Source organism: Alexandromys fortis, unplaced genomic scaffold, assembly GCF_014885135.2.
Source record: "Alexandromys fortis isolate MF-2015 unplaced genomic scaffold, M_Fortis_MF-2015_v1.1 scaffold_77, whole genome shotgun sequence".
Lineage (NCBI taxonomy): Eukaryota > Metazoa > Chordata > Mammalia > Rodentia > Cricetidae > Alexandromys > Alexandromys fortis.
In genome coordinates this window covers 2,363,867-2,388,814 of record NW_026067967.1, presented here as the reverse complement: position 1 = coordinate 2,388,814, position 24,948 = coordinate 2,363,867, and the positions used below count along the sequence as shown (strand labels likewise).

General features: G+C 42.8%; 1 protein-coding gene across 13 annotated transcripts in view; it reads left to right on the top strand.

The window, feature by feature from the left end:
- Sytl2 (synaptotagmin like 2) overlaps positions 1-22,062 on the top strand; it is a 98,409-nt gene extending 76,347 nt beyond the window's left edge. For 2 of the 13 annotated variants that reach the window (XM_050154528.1, XM_050154533.1), the window contains exons 10-20: positions 837-890; positions 2,107-2,154; positions 5,749-5,843; positions 8,409-8,528; positions 9,787-9,956; positions 13,469-13,571; positions 15,300-15,470; positions 17,586-17,664; positions 19,206-19,305; positions 19,762-19,967; positions 21,064-22,062. In XM_050154528.1, coding sequence (XP_050010485.1) covers positions 837-890; positions 2,107-2,154; positions 5,749-5,843; positions 8,409-8,528; positions 9,787-9,956; positions 13,469-13,571; positions 15,300-15,470; positions 17,586-17,664; positions 19,206-19,305; positions 19,762-19,967; positions 21,064-21,209 — 1,292 coding nt within the window. In that variant the 3' untranslated portion in view covers positions 21,210-22,062. Of the gene's footprint in view, positions 1-462; positions 891-2,106; positions 2,155-5,748; positions 5,844-6,164; positions 6,892-8,408; positions 8,529-9,786; positions 9,957-13,468; positions 13,572-15,299; positions 15,471-17,585; positions 17,665-19,205; positions 19,306-19,761; positions 19,968-21,063 lie in introns of those variants that run through there. The other 11 variants (XM_050154530.1, XM_050154534.1, XM_050154535.1 and 8 more) reach the window with 9 other exon arrangements.
- The last annotated feature ends 2,886 nt before the right edge of the window (positions 22,063-24,948 follow it).

Here is a 24,948-nt window from a genome sequence, read left to right as displayed (position 1 = left end):
GCTAAAGCCTCCTCAACAGGTGGCCAGCTCCCACATCCGCCTGAATGCTTCCAGAAAAGGCAAGTCTAGTCCTCTGCTGGACAGCTCTGATTGTCCTTCCTTACGTTAGTGATGGGCACCAAGGCAAAAAGGAGAAAAAGGCAACAATTGTGCTATTTAATAAAAAAAACAAAACCCCTCTTGTCTGAGAAGTATAGGGTTATTTCCATGGTGCAGCTTTAAAGTGCTCAGGAATGTGTAGGGTTAAAAAAAAAAAAAAGTGAGCTGCCGGTATTCCTGCGTGCTCTGCTCTCTCTCCCAAATACCGATACCCACTCTCACACTAGCCTGCCAAGATTCCACTCAGCAGCTGGTCCCCAGTTCCATCTCTTTGGTTGGCTTCCCATGCGAGCCTCCCAGAGGCACGTGCAAACGATGATGCACATACACAAGTATTTGCTAATGACCATAGGCTTGGGAAGGTGCTAGCCATGGCCAGAGTCTTACCCTCTGCCGCAGGATAGAGAGGCTGCTTCAGCCTTGCGCTTTCCCCTGCTGTCAGCGGATTGCTTGCTGTGAGCTAACCGTTCTAACCCACGGGAGTCAGTGCACAGCCGTTTGCCGGTGTGAGCCGCATCGGGCTGGAATGGAAGCGCCCGCTAAGACACTGGCTCAAGTAGCTAATCTAAAAAGAAACTGTTTGGGGGAAGACATCTTGGTTGCACCCCCTCACTGCATCTTGACTAATTGCTTCCCACTCCCAACGGCAGCAGCGGGGAGCTTCCAGGGAAAACCTCATTGTTCCCTTCTCACCAAGGCTCAGCCACATTAACCATTTGCTAATTTTTCCTGAACAGATCAAGCAAAAGTAGACAATCTGCCGGAAGACTTAGTACGTAGTGCTGAAGATGGTAAATATCTTTATGTGTTCGCATGTTTGTTTGTGTGTTGAGTTCTGGGGTGATTTGGGCAGCCACGGGGATGCAGCTGCTGGATAAATAGAAGAACGTCATTTTCCAGTATGTACCGAATAGTGCGTAAGTTGTAAGAGCATACTGACTTGGTACATTTAATACTGCGTGTATTCTTCAGGCTTCTGCTGGTGATAACATGAGGATCTCATCAGATGCACCAGAGAAGCAAGGATTTCTATAAATAGGAAATTATATTTCTGTGGGTATGAGCTAATTTGTGTTACTCTGACTTGCAGAACTCTCTGAAGGCAGAAAGAGTAGAGAAGGAGCCTGGGTTAAATTGTTCGTGTATTTGATTCCCAAATCTTAGCAGTTGGGATTTTTCTGGGCTCAACTAATAGTCTTAACTTCCAAGGACAGGGCTCAGGACTAGAGTAGGAAAACCTGCCTATGATTATATAAGAGAGTAAGGGTTGGGGGTGAGATGAATTGATTTCAACTATTAAGGAACCAAAGCTCTTGAAGTATGTATTACTTTTGTTATCAAGTTAACTGTGTAATAGAGCCTTGATGGGGGAGGGGAAGAAAGGCTGGAAACGAGTCTGATTCTTGCAGTTCAGCAGCTGAGCGAATGAATGATTTATATTTGCCGACAGTTCCTAAGTTTTGTGAGATGCTTTTGCTATAATCATAAAAATATGTACTTAAACTATGCTAAACGCACCCACAAGAGCGTCTCGGAGGTAATATTTTTCTTTTACTTTTATGTATAGTTTCCTTGTTTTATATTTACAACCCCCTCATTGAAATAAATGAGAAAATGGGGTTAGTCTTTATTTTGAAGATTTAGTAAAGAAGTTCAGGGAAATAAGGTGACCTTTCTACAGTCATGTAGCGCTTCAGTCAGTGAGAGAGTGGAAGCGTCATCTCAGATGCTCCTGGTCCGGTTCTTCCTTGCCGCCATGTCCATGCAGTGTTGGAGTGGCTTCCAGGAATGAGACCTCAGGTCTCCTAGGCTGCATCTGAGACTTTTAACTGAACAGGAGACTTTAGCGAGGCTAATGTAGGATCAGACTGGGGCACGACAAACTGAAAACCTGTCAGATGAACTCTGCAATTTCGGCTCTGATACTAGCCTTTGAGCTTTGCTTTCCTGTCTGTTTAGTCCTCAACTGAAATGCTGTTTTATTCTCAATGTTACTCTTTTGGGTAGATCAAAAGGCAGACCAGGAGCCACATACAAATGAGTGTGTACCAGGAAGTGAGTAGCAGGACATTGCTCATCAATGACTAAGTGTTTCATTCTACGTAACATTAAATGTGCTAATGAACTAATCCATTAATACCACAGCACTTATTATTACTGTATTTCTGAAGCCTGCAAAAAAAACTATTTCATTCTGATAAGGGCTTATTAAGCACAGTTTACTCCTGCCTGTACCAAAAGAATGTATTGTCACTAAGAGAGAGTTGTATAACGTGCTTACATAAATTGCTATTGATAAGTTATTGACTTCTCTCTGTTCTTTGACTTTGCTCAAAGTCAAATGGGAAGATTTTTTTTTTTGCAGTTAAGTTTTAGGTTGCATTGTGGTTGGGCATGTCAGGTCTCTATAACTTTTATATAACAGTAGTCATAAAGCAATTTATTGCTTATGAGAATTTCCCCCCCCAAAGAACTGTGCTTTGGTAGTTCATAAATAGTATGGTTGGATATATCTCCCTACATATCTATAAAAGTAAGATTTCTTGTATTCAGTGTTTAAAGATTTGAAACTGGCTTCAAACAGTAAATAGTCTATCTAAAAATGGTGAATATTTGAATCTATACAAAATAAATGTTTACTTTTGCTACTAATGCCCATCAACTAATTTACATTCACTAGACAACAAGGATGTTTGTTCCCAGTTTTTGGTATCAAGATTATCTATATAAGTCTGACCGTAATCTTAAGGGCAAATTATGTATTTTTAAAGTGGTTCTGTGGGGCCTTATAAAGCATGGTCGTTAGCGCCCCTCTTTCATGAATGTAGATAGACACTGTAGGTCTGAAGCCAGTGCTACCCATGACTCTCTCAGGTCCACAGTGTTTAGTATAATAAACCCCCAGCAGCCTTTGCTAATGGCCTTCCTGCGGAGAGCAGCTAAGTGGAAGAGCCAGACGATGGAGAAACAAAGTGCTGATGGCTAACATCTAGCTTGAAATCCGAGCCTGCTCCCAGGTCTTCCTGCCAGGGATAAAGGCACTTGAGCTCTGGCTCATGACTTGACAAATTCTTAAGAGCCGCCTAGGAAAGGAGGCTGCTCTGTCTGGCTGCTGTAGACAGAACAAGCGGCCGCTCCAAAGATGCTTATGGCTAGAGACTTTTCCTGTTGCCTTGGAACTGGAAGGTGCTGAAGTCTGGGCATCTGATTTTATGTTGCTGTGTTTGTTTAACATTTTGTTTGAGGCATGAAAACAAAACATAGGCAGACATAGACACCAAATCTCTGATTTCATTCATAGCCTAATAGACCAATTATGTGCTGTTACTTACTGTAGGTAAATTCACTTCTTCAGCAATTTTCAAAAATTGGTTTGACTGTCTTTTCATTAGTAAATAACATATTCCTACCATAAGACAAAAATGAAATGTATGATTAAAAATACATAACTGAAGCTCACGAATATGGAACTGATCACATTTGAGGAATGGGTGTAACTGAATCTGACCCATCTTCATCATCCAACAGTATACTTTGCTACAATGAAACAACAAAAAGACTTTTATAATCTTATGAACCCATATATAGGACATGACCTAATCTTGAGTTGTTTCCACTCTAACTCACCCAAAAGTACACACACACACACACTCGCATACACACATACACAAATGCAGATGTGCACACACAAACACACACATGTGCATGCTCACACCCTTAGTTCTTTGAGAAATGATAAAGTGGGTGTTCTAATGAGACACGGAATGGATTTGGTGCATGTATTTACCTTTGTGAGCCTCAGAGTAGATGAGAACTGATAAAGAATATGTATATATTTAATATATATAGCTCAGTTTTGTGTTCCCTTCATTAGATTTGTTTCAGCTAAAGATGAGATAAGCTAATTCCTTCCTTCCTTCCTTCCTTCTTCCTTTCTTCCTCCTTTTTTTTTTTTTTTTTTTTTGTTTTTTTGTGATTGGGTTTCTCTGTAGCTTTGGAGCCTGTCCTGGACCTAGCTCTTGTAGACCAGGCTGGCCTCGAACTCACAGAGATCCACCTGCCTCTGTCTCCAGAGTGCTGGGATAAAAGACGTGTGCTACCACTGCCTGCCTGGCCCGAGATGAGCTAATTTCTTTAAGGCTGGATTTGTGCCTTTTGAATTATAAAGAGAAATGCAATTTGATTTGTATCTACTTCCTAATGGCAATTTGAAGAATAAAACCAAATGAATATATTCATATTGTGTTCACGACATAATTTGAAGATGATGTATCATAAAAACTGGTGTTTTAAAAAATTACATATGCAGCGCCCAGGCAGTGAAAAATACCTTGAAATATAAAACTTTCATTGTAATAGCTATTACTCACCATATCAAAAGCTGACACATTATAATTCATGTACAAAAGAAGAAAATAGTTTCATAGCTAGAGATATGCAAATTAGGGTCCAAGCTTTCTTTACATATACTTATTGTATTAGGAAGAAGTCATATGCTATCTTTTCTTAGTCAGAGTATATTAACTTGATCCATTAAACCAGGCCTTGGTATATTGAAAATTTTTTGACCCAAATGGTATCTAAATATATATTTTTGATGATTTCTTTTTTTTCTTTTTCTTTCTTTTTTTATTTTTTTTTATTTTTGAGACAGGGTCTCTTTTTATGTAGCCCGGCCTGGCATGGAAATTGTCATGTAGACCAGGCTGGCCTTCAATTCACAGAAACCTACTTGCCTCTGAATTCAGAGAACTGGGATGAAAGACATGTGTTACCACACTTGAATAAAACAGTTTATTTTAAAATTATAGCTTCTCATAATTCTGAGTGAGGACCATCATCAGATCCATGGTATCACAATGGTATCACCTCTCTCTCTCTCTCTCTCTCTCTCTCTCTCTCTCTCTCTCTCTCTCTCTCTCTCACACACACACACACACACACACACACACACACACACATCAGGAATGTTCATAATCTCTAAATAAACAAACCTGGTCTTAGGCACTCCATAGTCAAGCATCCTTACTGTTGAATTGTGAACATATATCCTTATTGTCCAAATGAAATAGTTTTTCAGCCTGCAGCATGTCATAAATCTGGATCTGGTTGGTGAGGGAGGGGAGGGGGGAGATGAACCAATACATCACAGCACTTAGGGTTCAAAGCTCTGATGTGGAAAAACATAAGTAAAATCAATTCGCATTGACAAGCAAGGGCCTTTTAGGGACTGTGGTCTTTCTCATTTTGCACCCCAGAGTGGCCTGGAACTCACTATGTAGCCTAGGATGCATGAAGCCTACAGCAGTCCACTGGCCTCAGCCTCTCCTGTTGCTGGGGTTATAGGCCTGAGCCACCACGTCTGGTAAACAATATAATTCAAGAGCAACAGGAGTTGAATAAGAACTAGTGGGATTTTTTTCCTAGTTAGTTTTCGTTTGGTATTTGGTTCAGCTCCCTTGTAGTTCTCTCTGAATGTGACTTATACAAACCGCATGCCGCTTAACCCATGACTTTATGCATGCAAACGATTGCACCTTTAACCTTCATACAAAACAGCGTTCGTAAACGAAAGCAAAGTGTGTTTCCGCCTTGTGCCTGACGCCTGGTGGTTGTGACCAGTTCTGAACTCGAAATGCTGCTCTTCAGTTTCCACAGCGCCTTCCCTGCCTGACAATCAGTTTTCCCACCCTGACCAACTCAAGAGGATGAGCAAGTCCGTTCCCGCGTTTCTTCAAGATGAGGCAAGTTCATGTTTTGCACCTTTGAGAAAATGGAGCCCAGTCAGTGGTTTCTCTCTGCCCACCCTTGGGCTGCCTGCACTCAGCTGTGGCCTAGACCAAAGAGGTCAGTGGGGCTGGTCCCTGCCTCCTGAGTCAATGGAAGCAGTGTTGTTGTTGATCCAGGAACAGGGCAAGGCATGTCTCATTTCCCTCAGACAGCTGTTATTTTGGCCAGTGAAGCCAGATTGCATGGATTTGGGGATGTGTTGCTTTTGTTTCAGAGTAGGTACAAAATAAGAACTCGGGGGGGGGGGGTGTGTGGCATAAATTAATTACGCATAATTAATGCAAATTAATTATGACTACTTCCAAAGCCCTTGTTAGAGTAATAAGGTAGTAATGATATAAACTTTCAAGAGGATCTACTGGGTTCCATGAACTTTACACTTCTTATTTCATCTAAATCTCCAATGACCGCGGGAGGTAGGCATTGCCATTGTCCCCAATAATACAGGTGAAAAAGCAAAGTCTATGGAGTTAAAGCATCGTCACACAGACAGATTGTGGGCTCGAGTCCATATCTGACTCTCATGTGGGCAACCACTCCGCTACACCATGTAGGGGTATGGCTACACTCTACAATTCATCAAGTCCAGAGAATGTACTTAATACTCCCGTTCCTTTCCCAGTGCCCAGTTCCCACCACCAGGCAGACCTCAGACTTTGCCTGAGGTCTTTTGATTTAGTATGGTCCCAGCTTCTTGCTGCCACATGATTGGGAGCCTGTGGTCTGTGGTAAGATATTTCCAATTCTAGCTATGAAGCAAAACTGTGGTATTATTACCAGGAACAGGCAAATTCTTTGGTTTCAGTGAGACTGGTTTTTTTTTTTTGAGTGTCTACTCTATGAGGTTGTTCAGGCGGAGTGAGCTAATGCAGAGAAAATATAAAATGTGGTCCTGGAACACAGCGAGCAGGCAGTAAAGGCTAGCACCTGCGATTCCAGGTTCTGCTCTGGTTTCTGAAGGAGAAGCGAGAAGCTTTATACTCAAGCCAAAGCTCTTAGAAGGTAAGACGTGAGCAGAAGTCTGGGTGAGATGTAAACACCACCCTGCTTCTGCCTTGTGTGTCCTTCTGTTCACTGGGGACTTTGGGTGAACCGCACCTGCAAATATTTGGTCCTTGCCGATGTTTAAGAGCCCCACACTACAGTTTGAAAAATTACTCACGGGAGGCAGTAGTTAAACCATTGTCTGGAAGCTAGCCAGCATAAACACCACACGACTTCTGTGGTCTTAGACCTTTGGAGATCTGCTCAGGCCTTGTAACAGGGTTAGGGTAGGGGGATTATAAGAGTGAAACATAATTTGAGAGGTGAATCATACCAGTTTTTTTTTTTTTTAATTTCTCCTTCAGTTGTAACCTGATGTCTCAGCCCTTAGCAGGCCGATTGGATTTGTACACCAGAGATGCTGGAATTAAACAGTTTCACTTTACCTTTCAAAGCAGGCCGGGTTGATCTGGACATTAAAGAATTCAGAGATGAAACCATCCCTTGCCCCTTTGCCAGCTGGCCCTTTGAAACTTAGTAACTTTTGTTGAGTGCCCGCTATGTGAAAAATGCTGATTCAGGTCAACATCTCCTCCCAATAACATACAAAAAATCTGATACGCTAGGTAGGGCATATAAAGTGTCCTAAGAGAGGGGAAGGGATTGTTGAGTGTGGGGGATGGGAATATAACATCAGACATATTTAAAAGGTACGGAGTTTTAGAAATTCTTGAGACAAGATTGTTTTCTTTTCCATGTAAGGCATTAACTTCTTTCTTTGACTCCTTCATTAATCTGCATTATAATTGGTATTCGTGATGTTGATGTGTAATTGCATGGTGCTGGAATATGCTGGCATGAACTAACTACTCTTCCATAACCCAGGAGCTGCTGCACTGCTCCGCAGATCCTGCAATTCCCAAATGAAATTCTCATGATTAATGAACTTTATGAGAAAACATCTAGCAAACTTTAAGAATAAATACAGTTGAATTTGTCATTGTTGTTTTTCCTCCTTGTCCCAGATAGATGCTCAGACTAATTTTTTTGTTCCTAGTTTAATTGTGTCTTAAGTAAAAATTTGATTTTTAAGAACGATAAAGCAACAATAATAACAACGGAAAGAATTGAGCATGGATCTTAGTGCTTTGGTAGGATTTCATAGATGTTTTATTTTATGATATATACATATATCCTCTGGGAAATGTGCGTGTATTAAGAGGGACAAGAAAGTCCACAGTGGTGCTGTTTCTGTAGCTCCTAAGGGTCACCCTGTGGCAGAAAGATCACTGCATCATTCTCTTAGCCAGGCACTGCCCGCCCTTAGGTGAGGTCCACCGTGGACCACTCCATCCTGAGTCCCCAGCAATGACCCCTGAGTCCACCGCCTTTGGGCAATGTCAGACACCAGTGTGTAACAAGACACCGTCCTTGCCTGAACATACTTCTAATGCTGACTCATTCCAAACTTCGAACATGCTGACCTTGCCTCGTTCCGGACTGAAACCCTGTGTTTGTGATGTGATGTTTTGTAGAGTGATGACAGAGAAACAGATACTGCATCCGAGAGCAGTTACCAGCTCAGGAGATACAAGAAGAGCCCGAGCTCATTAACCAATCTTAGCAGCTCCTCTGGCATGACGTCCTTGTCCTCTGTATGTAAATGACGGCTCTATGTTCACCTTGCTGCTGCTCTAAACCTTGCTCTTGTGCCCCAGCTCGCTGTAAAGTGGCCGCCTGTCTTAACTCTAAAACTTAAAGTTGTTGATGGTTTTTTTTTTTTAAATCATTTATTAGCTTCTGGCTAGCGATATCTTCCTTTTCTCACAGAATAAGGGGTTTCATGTACATTATAAATTAAAACAAATTTCTTTTGTTATCCCTTAAAATTCTAAATTGGCAACAAGATAAACCACTCAGTTTTTCTGTGCAACAAATGGGGTAGCTTTAAAGATTCTGTTCGTCTCAGGCTTGGCTGTACACACCGCTTACAGGCGTAGAATTGTACACCATTTAAGCAAACCTATCGAAACTTAGATTGAGACAGATGAGGAATGGGATCGTAATTCTTTGCCTTCTGGAAGGATCCAGAAGAGGGTCTTAAATGGGGCTCTCCCGAAGCACAGTTGTTTATCTCTGATCAAAGCGAATGTGGTTATATGGAACTCTCTCCATAACCTGAGGTAGCTCTGTGTGCATGTATTGCACGCATGGACGTACACACACATGAAATGGCATTACCACATGCTTATTTAAATAATTTTCCACCATCCATACACGTTTATATAGCTTAGCAGGTACACTAGGAAAACGACACTGTGCTTAAATTCTTACTAGCCATGTATTTCTGAAAAGCCCTTGAAAAGCTATTTATATCGATTTTTTTTCTTTCTGGTAATCTATATGTGCCCCTGGGAAGGCTTTAAATTCCCTTCATCAATCATCTACAGTCTACCCTGCCTGACATCTGAAAGGGCATGGCTCAGCAAGCGGTTTCCTAGATTTGGAGGATGAGAAACATGGCAAAAGTCCTTTCTCGTGCCATGGAGTCCTAAAAGGACATGCCGCTGCGGTTTGGGGCCTTAGTCTCTCACGTCCCTTCCCGTCAGCCCTTTAGACACTAAGCCTGGCCGACAGCGAATGCCACCTAGCATGAACCCGCCTTGTTTTGAGATGAACTAGCATCTAAAAGACTTTTGCGTTGCGCTATCGCCTGCCATTTAGGAACAAGATAAATCGTAGGCATATCGTATCCAATTATCTGTGTTGGTATTACCGTGTGCCATATTAAATTAATTGCTTTCGTGTGCGAGCTAGAGAAGCCATGCCAAGCAAAGATTGTGTCTGGGATTCTTGCTCGGGGGTGTCGGGAGAGAGCCGCAGACAAACACCGCCTGTTTCTGGTGCACCCAGGTGAGCGGCAGTGTGATGAGTGTTTATAGCGGAGACTTCGGCAACCTCGAAGTAAAAGGAAGTGTTCAGTTCGCCATCGACTACGTGGAGTCCCTGAGAGAGCTGCATGTTTTTGTGGCCCAGTGTAAGGACTTAGCAGCAGCCGATGCTAAGAAACAGCGCTCAGACCCGTAAGTGCAGACCGGGGAGGGCTCACCCATTTTCTCTAGGTTCTCAGTTAATCTGGTGGGACTCAAGGAGTCAAAGCCATCAAAGGGCGGGTCTGTGTGGGCTCGTGTTTAAAGGCGTGTTTGGAAAGTTGGGTTGGGGGGTGTGACTGCACTAGCTTTATAAATCCATATACCAAACATTAAATTATAAAAAATACAGAAGCACCAAACACTTTGGGGGGCTGGGAAGGGGGTCATCTTGCCCTGCTTATTCTTTTTCCAGATAAAGAGACAAGAATTAGAGATAAGCAGCCCATAAACATGGATTTAGAAAGCGGCAAAATCCGGAATAAAACCAGATCCCTGCTCCTTCTAACTGACTTCCAAACCTTTCCTTAGATTAGAGGCACAGGGAACAGACTTCGTAACATTAACTGTTGTGAAATACTCAAGACTTAATACTAAGGCAGTTTCCGTAGACTGTGTCCTACATAGCCAGGTATGGTGGTGCACATCTGTAATCCCAGCCCTCAGGAGGCTGAAGCAGGAGGATGACGAATTGGACGCAAGCTTCTGCTGGATAGGGAGATCCCCGACCCAAGGCAAATGAGCTGTTAATTCACCTTTTAAGTCAGGTGTATGGTTGCATGTTAGTTTATTTGAGAATTAGTTGCTACATTTTTCTCATAGCCTTTAAAGAAGTCTGATTTGTGACCATTTTTCTGGGTCAATATGAGGTTTTTTTATTTTATTTTATTTTAAAAGCAATGAACTATTTTATTAAAAAGTAGAGTAGAGGATCACAGTCATTCCAAATATAACTCACTAAAAGTTAGAAGGTGCTTACATATATGTATGTATATATAATATATTTATATATATATAATCAAGTTGTGAAGTGTTCCTTTTCCTTTCTTTTTTAAGTTTGTTTTTACTTTTACTTTATGTCTCTGAGTGTTTGGCTTGCATGTATATGTATGAACCAAAAGAGTGTCTGTTGCCTGCATAGGCCAGAAGAGGGCATCTGATCAACTCAAACTAAAGTTAAAAATGGTTGTGAGCAGCCACATGGGTGCCCGGAACCAATCCAGATCCGCTGTAAGAACACAAACGCTCTTAACCGCCGAGCCATTTCTTTTTAAAAATAATTTTTCTTTATTCTTTGGCAATTTTACATAATATATTTTTGTCTTATTCTCCCCTTCTCTAACTCTTTTCCCACTTCCTCTGGAACCTTCCTTTATCCCAACAAACCCCTTTCACTTTTGAGTATATCTAAAAAGAAACAAACAAACAAAAAAAAACCCACGAGGTTTAATTAAGGTTGCGTGCATGTTTATGAAGGTAGGGTTATTTACTGGATCATGGATAATTCGCCAGTGGCTATCCACCTGAGAAAAATTACTACAGCTAGGGGTAGGGCCTCTTGTATTCCTTCCCCCATATGTTCTGGAACGTTCTTGGTCTCCATCTAGTGCAGAAGCCCACAGCTGCTGTGGCTTCCTGAGAGGACTCCCATTTCACAGGCTCATCTTCATTCTCTAGCTCATATTCTTTCTACCCCTTTTCCCGCCATGTTCCCCGAGCTCGGGGCCGAAGAGGTTAACGCACATGGCCCATTTAGGGCTGAGCGCTCAGAAGTCACCTGTTCTCAGCATTTGGACCAGTTACGAGTTTCTGCACTAACCACTGCCTGTGACTAAAAGAAGCTTCTCTGACCAAGGCTGCGGGCAGCACTGGTCTATGGTTAGAAACACAAATATTTGATAACTTGTTCATTTAGCAAAATAACAATAATAGGATCCCCCATGACTACCCTCATGGGCTTTTGACCAAGTTTACAGTGCCCAGGCATGAACTGTGTCCTGTGGGAACAGACCTCCATACCCAGCAGGAAGTGGTTGGTGACACCTATGACGTCTTTGTTGCTATTGCTGCAGTGGGCATATCGTGCCTGGCACATCAGTATTGTAGCATGCAGAGTATGCTACTCGTGAGACAGCAGATTAGCTTTCTCTCCTGGTGGCTTATATAGCACCTTCCCACGCTGCGAAAGCTAGCCAGCAAAGTAGAGTTCCAGGCCAGCGTCAGCTCAATTCTTCTATGTCCTGCCGCCAAAGTGTGTGGTGTGTTTAGTCAGCTGGGTCTTCGCATATGGTTCTAGCGGACAACCAAAAACAATGATAGTAGCATATATTATTCAGAGGGGCGGCTCTGGATCTTTCTGACCAGCAGTTCATACAATTTCCATCTGGCAGTGGGATGTTCTCTTAATAACTTGTGGCTTCCAGGGGGGTGGTATTATAAGCTCATACAGGATACCATCATTAAAACTCCCTTAAAAGTTCTTTCTTTTTCATAATTTTACAAAGTAACAGACACCCATAAAACTCTGCATATCCTTTAGACTTTCTGTACATCCCTAGTTTTGGTTAACCCTCTCTCCACCCTGTCCTCTCATTTTTTTTTTGCTCTTTTTTTAAATTGAGTCTCTCTCTCTCTCTCTCTCTCTCTCTCTCTCTCTCTCTCTCTCTCTCTCTCTCTCTCTCTCTCTCTGTGTGTGTGTGTGTACGTATCGATGTGTGTATCTGAGTGTGGACATACTAATGGGGTGGCATATACGTGGTGGGCAGAAGGTAATCCCAGTCACTAGGAGTCGGTTCTCTCCTTCCACTTTGCTTTGAGACAGGGTTCCTTTTGTTGTCTCTGCTGCTCCATGTATACCAGGGAACGTGGCCGTGAACTCCAGGGGATTCTCCTGCCTCTCCCTTCCACCACACTGTAGAGTTCTGGGAGCACAGTGCACACTACCCTCTCCAGCTTCGATGTAGGTTCCGGGGAGGCAAATTCAGGTTATTGCGTTTATGCACCAAATCCCCCTCTTCCTCCTGCTGAACAATTTCCCTGGACTTCCTTTTTTTTTCTTACTTACTTAAACAAACAAAAAACCCAGCAGAGCTTCATTGGCATCCTTCATTGATTTTTATACCAAATATGAACCAAGCAGATATGTGTTAATATCAATTTGTCCATAAGATAATAACAAAACTGTTATTTAAAAAAAAAAAGCAGTAGTGTACAAATTTCCACAAGCACCAAAGCCTTTTTGCAACAGGAAACAAAACAAAAGAATTAAGCGCTATACTGGAAGTCTGTGGTCGGCTTCCCCTCATGCATCAAATAAACGTCAGGAAAGTCAGTGGAAATAATGAGGGGCAGGTGTGGCGGCTCACACCTAGAGGCCAAGCACTTAAGGGATGGAAACGAGAGAATCGTGAGTTTGAGGCCGGCTTGAGCTACACTAAGAAGCCCGGACTTAAAAAGATAAAAAGGAAATTTTCTTTAAAAAAAAAAAAACTTAAAATAACGTTGAACAATCCATTCTTCTAAATTTTCTTAATCCATTTAAACACTTAAGTTTATCAGTGTTCGGAGATAGTCCTGCCGCCCGTTTCAGTGTGCTTTAAAAGGCAGGGGTGAAGAACGCCACTCTTCTCTCCTGACTTTCCTGTCTGTCCACTTTTCTCTTTTAGATACGTAAAGACCTATCTGCTACCAGACAAGGGGAAAATGGGCAAGAAGAAAACACTCGTCGTGAAGAAGAGCTTGAATCCTGTGTACAACGAGATTTTGCGGGTATTTCTAAACCCTAAACCACAGGTTTAGCCATGTCTGCCTGGATGGTGTCTGTCCTGCAAAAGTCACCACTCCTGCCTCAGCTTTCACAGTCTTTGTTCCACTCAAGCGCGTTCCCATTTATAATTCAGCAGAAATGTCTCTCCTCACAGTCCCACAGTTTCTTATTCTTCGGGCTAGAATAGTCTTCCTCCCAACCCTTCCTTAACTGTATCTGAAGCTACTCTTTAGCACTTCTTCCTTAGCTACCAGAATTCCTCTGACGTCGGCTGACTCCATAACCTTGCTTATGATAGGCTATGCCAGCCCTCAGTTAAGGTCCATGAGGGCAAGGACTAAATCCCGTGATGTATATAGACGGTGTGTCTTTGGGCAAATAACACCACTGCACCTCCAATCTGAGAAATCAGGCTAATGGTAATTTTGTATTTGCAAAGGGGAACTAATGATACTCATCTATCCCCTTTAGGAATCACAGACTAGATAGACATTAAATGAGTTATTGCCTCATATTAGACATTTGACACAGACTGATTTGCAGCACAGTGTTTGGAGTACCTACATTCTTTCTCTCCCTACATGTGATATCTATCACAATTAACAAATCATCTAAAGTTGACAATAAGAGACGTGTTCATTCTCTGTTTTTGAAAACTATGGTATTTGGTAATCCTCCAGGAAGAGGGGAAGAAGCAGCTAAGTGACGCTGCCCACCATCCACGGCTGAATTAGTGGATTCAGGCAACAAGCCTGTAATTATATTTGACTGTGACATGTCCCAGGACCCCAGGATATTCTGGGTTAGCTGCGTCAACCCTATACTCAGCAAAAGCCAGCTCACTTACATGGTGAAATCAGGGAATGGTAGGTCTGCTAGAACCAAAATGGACTTTCAAGGAATATGTCACAAAGTCAAGAGGAGATTATTTATAGATTGGAAGTACTATTTATTCCTCCCATGACTATATATAATCAAGGGTTGACTTAATTTGAGAAGAAAACCTGCTAGGTCATTAAACCCTTTCTACTTAGCCATTGAGGTTGGGGAAAAAAAAACAAATTTACTTTTTTAAGAAAAAAAGAACTTTTTATTTTTTTGTCTGATAACAGGGGACGTGTGTTTGACGGGCAGATGGTATATGGGACTGTACTTTGTGTGTGATTTCTCTGTGACCCTGAAACTGTTTTAAATAATGAAGCCGAGTGGGGCGTGGTGGTGCACACCTCTAACCTAAGTACTTTGAAGGAAGCGAAGAGGAATGTAAGGTTATGGTCAGTTAGGAAGTTCTGGACAGCCTTGGCTGAGTGAGACTCTATCTCTAAATAACAAAAGGAAAAGAACGCAGTTTTTGTCCTTAGCTAGAAAAACCGAAGTAGATTCGATGTGGCTGCATTTTTAGAATGAACCTGATTTATGCTGTATCAAGTGGAAAGGCATCCAGCAAGGCTGAATAATCGACTTCTGTTTTTAGAAAGCTATTTCTAGCTATGATATTTGAGCCGCGGTTGCCTTTTCCAGCGGAGAGGAACGCATCCGCTTTTGTGAAAGATGGAGTTGTAGCTCTGTGAAATCAGACACGTGGAGTAAGACGCCTTTGGAAGCTTTTGAGACCTGAAACCAAACAGAGGAGAAATCTGGATCCCCACAGATGACTTCTCCTCTCTGTGCCATAACTTTGGCGCAAGGCAATGCCAGTCATCATTTTCATGGTCTCTTCTCCCCTGCAGTATAAAGTTGAAAGGCAAGTTTTAAAGACACAGAAGCTGAACCTGTCCGTCTGGCATCGGGATACGTTTAAGCGCAACAGTTTCCTGGGGGAGGTGGAACTTGACTTGGAAACATGGGACTGGGACAGCAAACAGAACAAGCAGCTGAAGTGGTACCCTCTCAAGAGGAAGGTGGGTCCAGGTTTCCTTCTTTGTGCGGTGGGTAGGTGTGGGACCTGGTCTACAGGGAAGAGCCTGGTTGCATTCACCGGGTGTCACAGTGCCAGTGTGGAGCTCGGGGTCATTTGCAGTGAGGATTGAATTTTCTTTGTACATTTAGTAAAGAAAGAGTTTTCAAAAACTACGTGGAGAATTTAAGACATTCAATGAAATGTTTGATGCCAGTCTTCAAGGTCATTTAAATGGTCCAATCCTTTGAGATCGGAGACAGACTTTTAGCCTAGCATATGATCAGGCTGTCCCTTGAAAAGAAGGTGTCTTGTTTAGAGATAGGGTCATATTATACAGCCCAGCGTTTCCTGGAACTTGCTCTTTAGCCTCAGTTAGCCTCAAACTCATGATCCTTCCAGCTTAGGCCCTAATTATCACCATATGGGCATCCTGCTCTGCCATATCCAACTTCCAATATGCCTTCCAACTTCATTATTTAATGTATTTGTAGTTAATATAATTATTAATATGATAAAATAGAAATCTAATGTCTTAATATTTATGTTATTTTTTTCTATAATTGTTTTTGTAAGGATTAATCAAGTATCATATTTTTTTCTCTTCATTAATACAGAAGCCATATTTTTCATTAACAATATTTACCCTTGAATTTAAAATGCCTACTGTAGGGTTGGAGATACAACTCATGGGTACAGCACTTCCCTTTCCTACACAAGGCCCTGTGATTGATCCCCAGCACAGGAACAAAGATGTGTCTAATAGATATTAGGGTTTCTGCCACATCCAGACCAGTGACAAGAATCAGAAGTCTTTTACTCCACTGATTCAGGTTCTGATATCTTTAGTCATATTTTAATGATCTTTGTATTTAAATTTCCACATTATAACTCTTAAGTGCAGAAACATTTACTTAGGTTTGACCATGTTTACTTCCTGTTTCTCCTGACCCTCTTGCTGTGTCTTCCACCCAAGGCCTCATAAGACCCAACTCTGATTAGTTTCTGAGATCAGACAAGAGTAGACACGTTCAGGGTGGGATGATCACAGACCCCTTCCTGTATCTGGAGTTCTGTTTTGTGCCAGGGACTTCTGTTACTTTCAGTTTTCTTGGTTACTGACTGGCAAGTCGAAACCTTTCTAGCTTTTTTTCTGCTTCATGACATCCCTTTCATGTTTCTCTTTGAAGGATATTTTTGTTCAGTTGTGAGATTGAAATTGATCTCTGTGGGTACTTTTAAAATGCCATTCCATTGTGTTCTGACCTATGTAATTTACATCGCAAAGTTGGATATTTATCTATTTTTTTTCTTTTAACTCTTTAGAAGGTGATGTCTTTGCCTTTTCTTTCAGATTTTAGTCTTTTTTTTTTGTCTTTGACTTTTGGCAATTTTATTATAGTGAGCGTTAGTGTAGTTTTCTCTCATCTCTCTGAGGTTCACTTGAGCTTCCTGCAGGAACTTGAAGCAGAAGCCATGGAGAAAAGTTGCTTACTTTCTGGCCTACTCTTCCTGGACCTTGATTAGCAAGCCTGGGGCTACCTTCCTACAGATGGTACCATCCATGATGGGTGGGCCCTCCTACACCAACCATCAATCAGGACAACCCCTCACAGACTTGGACATTGAACAATCCATTCAAAGCCATTCTTAAGTTGAGGGCTCTTCTTCCTGAGCTACTCTAGGTCTGTGTTCAGTTAAGAATAAAGGCTAGGCAGCATACATCCATGGTTTCTAGTTCAAGTCCCCACTCTGCGGAAGTTCCTGCCTTGACTTCCTTCCATGATGTACTGAAACCTATAAAATAAAATAAAGACCCTCCTCCCCAAGCTGCTTTGGGGGCAGAATGCTTTATGAGAGCAGAAGAAAATCACACTAGAGCAGAGTTCATGGAATGTTTTGTGAATTTGTTGCAAGGTCTTCAAAGATAGGTAACAATTTTCCTTAGTTATAAAAATAGCTGTGTAGAATAAGCAGAGGAAATACAGAATTCAGAGCAGACAAGTGATCCATTTTCCCAGACATGGGACAGACACGGTCCTGTAACAGAGTGTTCACTAACAGGAGAGAAAAAAAAGGATCTGTTTCTTACACCTGCTAACATTCCTTTATTTTTCAGACAGCACCGGTTGCCCTTGAGACAGAAAACAGAGGGGAAATGAAGCTAGCTCTCCAATATGTTCCAGAGCCAAACCCAGGTGTGGAAATGACTTAGTCTTCAGATCCAATCCCTCTGCTTAGTGCTTTGCCTTCTAGAAATGACTTGAGCTCTGTTACATTTTTGAAGATGAATTCCTGAGCAAACATATTAAGTTGATAGCTGTATAAACCTAAGGAGTCAATCATGGTTTGAAACGAGAAAAATCTCATTATTTCTCTTATGGTAAAAAATACGTAATCCTTAGCATCTTAACCACTGAAGTCTACAGACTGGTAATATGAATTATACTTACATTACTGTACAGCAGAGTCCCAGGACATTTTCCTCTTTAAACAGCACTGTGCGCTTTAAATAGCAGCCTTTCCTTCCTCCACCCCAGAGCGTAAGAAATACCAATTCACTTCCCATTTCTACAAGGAAATTCTCTGTCCTGTCTTCTCCAGCCCTGTGTATAGTCCTTGTTTTGCCTTCCCCTTATTCTCTGGGAAACGTTCATGGTTGTACCACGGGAAGGGGCTTTGCTGTAGTGAGAATTTGGGCCTCTAGACAGTGTGGTGATAAGAAGGAGACTCAAGTGTTATTTTCCCAGGTGGGAACTAAAAGGATTCATAGAATGTCCCTAAGAAATCAGAACTCCATGCTTGGTCTTCCCTTCTTAGTTTCACAAGGGGATAAAGCTTCCTGTCTTGATTACTGGTTGTAGCCTAGTCACCAGGACCTACTTAGGTCTCCAGCCAGTTCAACAAGCCTGAAAAGCTGGTAGGATGATGTCAGACCCAGCCAACAACTCATTTCCCAGGCAGACTGTCTTCAAGAAGCTGTAGGAATGTTGTCGTTGGAGTCAGGAGCTGCAGACTCTTGTGCTCAATAACCAAGCCGTGAGGCTACTAAAGGACAATGGCTGGTGCAGGCATGGAAAAAGACAGTCTGTACTACATATGTTAGGATTTTTAACAGGAGGGGGGAAAGGGCTATATTTTAGCCAGCATCTAGTTTGGTCACGTCCCACTCAGATCTGCACTGGCAACGGTGTTGGAAGGGCTACACATCATCTCAAGATGTTTGGAGTCTAACTCTGAACAGATGACCCACACCCCTGAGGTCTGATGTTGCCGAAACAACTGGAACCCTAGGAGAATAGCATGGACTTGGAAGTAGCATGAATGTTTCCTCTCTCCAGAACTGTTTCTCTCGCTCTTTATTAGTTCTTAGAGAATATTACACAGTGTATTTGAATTACATTCACCTCCCTCCCAACTCCTCCTAGATCCTTCTCTGTCCCCACAGCTTGACTGTGTGGCCTTTGAACCTCCAGAATGTGGCCAATGAACCAGAGCCACATCCTTGAACGAGAGTGACTCTCCCTCTCTGAGCACCAATTGGTTGCCAGTAGCTCCTGTTTTCATAGGCCTGTCTGACCTCAGGACAGTCAGGCCCAGAAGCATATGGTTGAATGTCTATAAACTCTGCAACTTAATACCACCAAGCATTAGCTTGTTGCCTTGTGGTATTCCATATGCAAGGCAACATCTTTTCTGAAAAGAAATAGCAAGACATTTTGTTTTTCTTCAATCGCAGGGAAAAAGCCTCCTACAACTGGAGAAGTCCACATCTGGGTGAAGGAATGCCTTGATTTGCCACTGCTGAGGGGGAGCCACCTAAATTCTTTTGTTAAATGGTAAGAACATTCATGACTCGAATTTCTTAAGTTCTCCTGCAGTCTTGTCTTTGCAGGCTGGTATCAATTCTCTGTGTCAGTGAGGCTAACACTCATCTGCCATAGATTAGTAGGTATATCAAAGCCTAAGAGTCTACAGCATCGACTCCCAAGGCTTTATTCAGTTTTAAGATCAAGCCCGAGAGATCACGTCTGCAGATGATGCTAGATGTTTTAAACTCATATTGTGCAATGTCTTCTGGGGTACATCTGTTGCTGAGGGGAATTCTTAGTACAAAATAGCTTAGTAAAATTTTAATCTGGATGTCACACAACTTGTCTCCTCAGTGAACAAAGGTAGATTGCTCTTGTTTCCATACTTTTCTCTTTCATGGCCCACCTGACAGTCGTGCTGGGACAACATAAATGCTTACTCTCTGAACTAAAATGCCCCAACATCACTGTCTCTTTTTATAGTACCATCCTTCCAGACACCAGTAGAAAAAGTCGACAGAAGACCAGAGCCATAGGAAAGACCACCAACCCCATCTTCAATCACACCATGGTGTATGACGGGTTCAGGCCTGAAGATCTGATGGAAGCCTGTGTTGAACTCACAGTCTGGGACCACTATAAACTAACCAACCAGTTTCTGGGGGGTCTCCGGATCGGCTTCGGAACAGGTAACAGTTGTTGCAAGTTTAAATCTCTATGAGCCAGAAAGTGAAAGTCCTCGGGGTAACTGAACCAGTTGAGTGAGAGACCACTGGGGTCATAAGGGCTCTGGATCAAGAGGACCAGCCAAGTCCGGGGAACTCCTTGTGGAGCTCAAGATACGGCTGGTAAGTTCCAAAATCTGAGCTTGGAAGTTCCGACTTCGTGACTATATATCCCTGCCCGGTGCCACTAAAGAGCAGTCTGCATGCATTTATTTGGTTGCACGGCTCAAGAGAGCTAAACAATGATAAGATTATGATGCAACATTCAAGAAGATGTTTGAGCAAACTAGGCAAATTCTATCTGCCCACAAACAACATGGCTAAGAGTCTGCTTTGAACAATGATAGAGACTACCATCTCATCGCTGTAATAAATGATGTATCTACATTATTATACTTACTCCTTATAACAGTTCCACGGGGCAGTTAGTAGTAGTCCCAAAGGAACCGATAGCCTCAAATAATAACAATAATAACAATAAATAAATAACAGCTAATTACAGAGGCAAGTTATGAAATTGAGTCTTTCAAGCAAAAAAAAAAAATTAGCCAGTATTCCCAGATACTCATCTATCACAATGGTTCTCAACCTGTGGGCTGTGACCCCTTTCCCGGGTGTTGCATACCAGACATTAATTGTTATGATTATAGCAGTAGCAAAATTCCAGTTATGAAGTAGCAATGGAATAATTTTATGGTGGGTCGCTATACCATGAGGAACTGTATTAAAGGGTCACAGCATGAGGAAGGTTGAGGTCCAGTGCTCTAGTGTCATCTCTAACCCAATACACAGTCCTCCCCCTCCCGACTCCTAAGAAAGTTACCACGCAGCCTCCACGTTTCTGTGAAGAGCAACCATCTGGGAACCATGAGGAACTGAGATAGTGAAGCTACTCAGGTAGTAAAATGTTCTTTCTTATGCCTTAGATCTGTTCTGCAGGTGTGTGCCAACTCTTCCTTCTCTTCCACGGTGGTTAGAACTGGGGGGGGGGGGGGGGACAAACTCCCTTTCTCCCCTGCCCACAGTGGGAGAGAATTGCAAATGGAAAACTTTCTTGCAGGAAAAAGCTACGGGACTGAAGTGGACTGGATGGATTCTACTTCCGAGGAAGTTGCTCTCTGGGAGAAGATGGCAAATTCTCCCAACACTTGGGTTGAAGCTACGCTGCCCCTCAGGATGCTTCTGATTGCCAAGATTTCCAAATGACCCTACTCAGCCGACTCCGCCGTCAGAATCAGATCCCAGGTGGATCTGAGCTTGAGCGTTCTGACTCTGTGGACAAATCTCCTCACCCCTTGTCACTAACGATTACTATGCAAGCCTCCCCAAGTCAGCCTGCATGCATTTCTTTGTTTGCATGGCTAACAGCGTCAGGAGCTATGCCCAAAGAGACGTGTGAAGCAACGTTCAAGAACGTAGTGGAACGAGCCAGGAAAATCGAACTTTTGCTTCCGCACCAAAGAAAAAGCCACCCTTAAAGGTTTCACGCCCCAATCTTGTGCGGCAGTTCAGGCCTGCAATTCGGTTATTAAAATGCTTGCTAGGCATACAAATAGGAAGATTATGGGCAAAGCGACAGAAAGATACTCCCGGGATGGGGTGGAGAGAGGAAGAACAGCAGTGATGACAAAGAACTTCATAACCAGACAACTATTTACTTGGAAACCTCTAATAAGACATTGAATTCTATTTCAAAGCAGTCTCACTTTCCTGCCCATAAATCTGCCTGGAGAAACCCCGCCCCCTTCTCAATCTCACTTGGACTTTGGTGCCACCTACCGGTTGCACGTGGAATCCAGCTCGTGGCTTATTTTGACCTAATTTCTAAGGGATGGCAAGTCTGTATTTTATAACAATATGCTAAAATATTGTGTATAATTGATTGTTTTTCTTATAATTTTACGATATGTAAACAGCATCAAGGTAGTCACGGATATGCTTTGCTACAAATTTTAATTAGAATATAAATAGTCGATTTTATTGTACTTCTTCCTATGTATAATTTTCATAAGGTATTTTGTAAAAACCCTTAGAATAAATTATCATGATTTAAATTGTACTCACAGTTTAGCCTGATTTCTTATATTAAAAATGCTTCGTATTGGGAATCTTAAAATATAAATTCTCTAATGTGCCTAATTTCTTTATAGTCCTTATAATACAACTCTAGGCATTGTTTCATCTAAACAAGCAGCTCTGATTATTATAAAAAGCAGAATTTTTATTTTAACAAGACTTGTTGAAGACTTGCAAGTAAGTCAGCATTTATTATTAACGATAAGTTAATATTTCTTCCTAATTTCCCCTCCCCCCCCCCAAAGATTTCTTTGGGCCATTCTGATGTATGAAACATTACTCCAGCTTACGAGCCCACTAGTTTTCATTTCTGAAAACAAGCCCTGATTTAACGTGGATTTACGGAAGTCTGGTCAATGAGTGAGCATGGAATCTTATAAAGATGCTTCATCATAGATATCATCAAAACCACGAAAGGAAGCATGTGGCTCCTGCCTGTCATGCCCCCACTTAATAGACTGAGGCAGGAGAATTGCTTCAAGGTTGAGGCCAGCCTGGGCTACAGGGTGAGACTGGTATAATTAATAATAATAATAATAATAATAATAGCAAACCAAAACCAAACAACTCTCTCACACGAATAAAAGCCCAAAAGATTATTTGCCTCTTTCCCCAAATGAACACTGTAGCCTCGAATCTACTAGTGAGCACTAATGTAGAGATTCCTTCCCCTTGTTTCCCCGGGTCTGTCCTGGAAGTGATTAGCGGTACTCTCGGATGCTGAAGAAGGGAATGAAGCGTTAACAGAGCCACCCCATTGCTCTGCACTGAGGTTGCTCTGGGACGCTGCGTCATTGCAAGCCCCGCTCTGGCTGGTGCCACAGTCACAAGGCAATTGCCTCCCTGCATTCATTCAGCTATGAAGCTCTAAGCAAATCAGCTGTGCTCCTCCAACTCCAGCCGGGACTACCTGCCTCCTCCCACCCCCACATTTCTCACCTTCAAGATACCAGTGTGAGCAATGGCACCACCCATCCACCACAAGGAAACGCAGCATGATGGTTTTGTTTCATTTTGTGCCTTTGTGACTTCTAGGCCAAGACCCTCCAGACTTAATCTGGAGATGTGTTGCGAATGCTTGCTGACTACATCAAGGATTTTTTTTTTGGGGGGGTGTTGCACTAGAATTTAAATACGTGTTTACTATTTATTGTAAATCCCGGTCTCTGGCCTCCATCTTTGGAGGCCCCGCCCCTGTGGCCCTTGACTCCTCCCCAGAGGAGGTCAGGACTACTCCCCCTGTCTAGTTAAACTGCTCCCCATAAAGTCAACTTGTGGTCTTCCCTCTTTCCCCCGGGTGGCTTCCCGGTTCCCATGGGGGGGGGTGCATCAGAGAACGCAGGAGTCCTATATAAACCTGTATATCAGCCGGGCGATGGTGGCGCACGCCTTTAATCCCAGCACTCGGGAGGCAGAGGCAGGCGGATCTCCGTGAGTTCGAGACCAGCCTGGTCTACAGAGCTAGTTCCAGGACAGGCTCCAAAACCACAGAGAAACCCTGTCTCGAAAACCAAAAAAAAAAAAAAAAAAACCCACCTGTATATCTTTTAATTCGGCTTGTTTTGATTCGGCATGATTAGGATTTTTGTGTCGACAGAGAGCTCGTGTTAGAAAATATTTCTAACACTTATTTAGTCACGTGTCCAGTTAGAGGTGATGGTCTGCTTCCAGAGCAGATATTAACTGTGTGAAGAGTAGGAATGATAAGGTTGACCCTTGGTCTTTCCTATTGAATCAGAATTGAGGTAGGTGGGCAAGGCTTTGCGTGTGGTAAAAATCAGAGGCTAAAAGGTTGACTCGTGTCAGAGGGACTCCATCTATTTCTTCACCTACTTTTCCTTCATGTTGGATTCATCCTTATTTTAATGTCATATCTGTAAACAATGTGTTTTGGCCAAAATCACCCCCCCTCATCCCTCCAACTCCTTCCAGACACCCCTGACCCACCACATCTCCGTTTCAACTCCCTGTCCTCTTTATTTAATCACTCGGTCTAGTTAGTTCTTCTAGTTTGTGAACGTAGGTGTAGGGCCATCAGCTGGAGCATGGGCAGGGTAGCATCCCGGAAGAAAACTGGTTCCCCCTCCCCCGGTAGCCATCAACTGCCAGTAATTCCTCAGCTATGGATGGGGCTCCATGCCCACTCTGTTGTGCAACAAAACTTTCCCCGGGGAGATGCCACATACCCATCTCCTTACCCAAGAAGAGGATCCCATGGCACACTAAGGTATGGGTACCCCCAAAGTCCAGCTCCGTGAACCAGTGAGTTTTATTGGGGTAACAGCTCACAGGAGCACACACTCCACAGCCTGCGAGCAGCTCGGCAGGTTGGAGAGTACCCTTTTCCAGGTGCTTCCGTTGGTCTAAACCTCTTTGAGGCGGCCTGTCTGGCTTCAGTCCCCTTTGCAGCTTAAATTTGCTGAGAGTCTGTCTTTGCAGTTCAGCTCAATTAGTCTGAAAGGGACTCGCAACTTTCGCTGCTTACTCTGGCAGGGAGGGGACCTAGTAGACCTGATCAGTTTCAGGGACTTCCTGAAGTTATTTAGAGTTGTTTGTCATCCTGCTTAAAGAGCTTCCCTGCAGAATGGACTGTTTCCATGTCCAAGGAAACCACAGCAGCACATAGCCATGTGGAAATTTTGACTCGCTTGATCCTGTGGAGGTCATGTGCATGGCCCCATACCTACAGAATTCACATCCAGAATGGGCATTGTGGTGTCCAGGAAACAGGAGTTTGGGGTGGAGCTTGCAAAGCTCTATCTCTTTTTATCTCTTTATCCCTTCTTCTGTGATGATCCCTGAGCGCTCTCTCTCTCTCTCTCTCTCTCTCTCTCTCTCTCTCTCTCTCTCTCTCTCTCTCTCTCTCTCT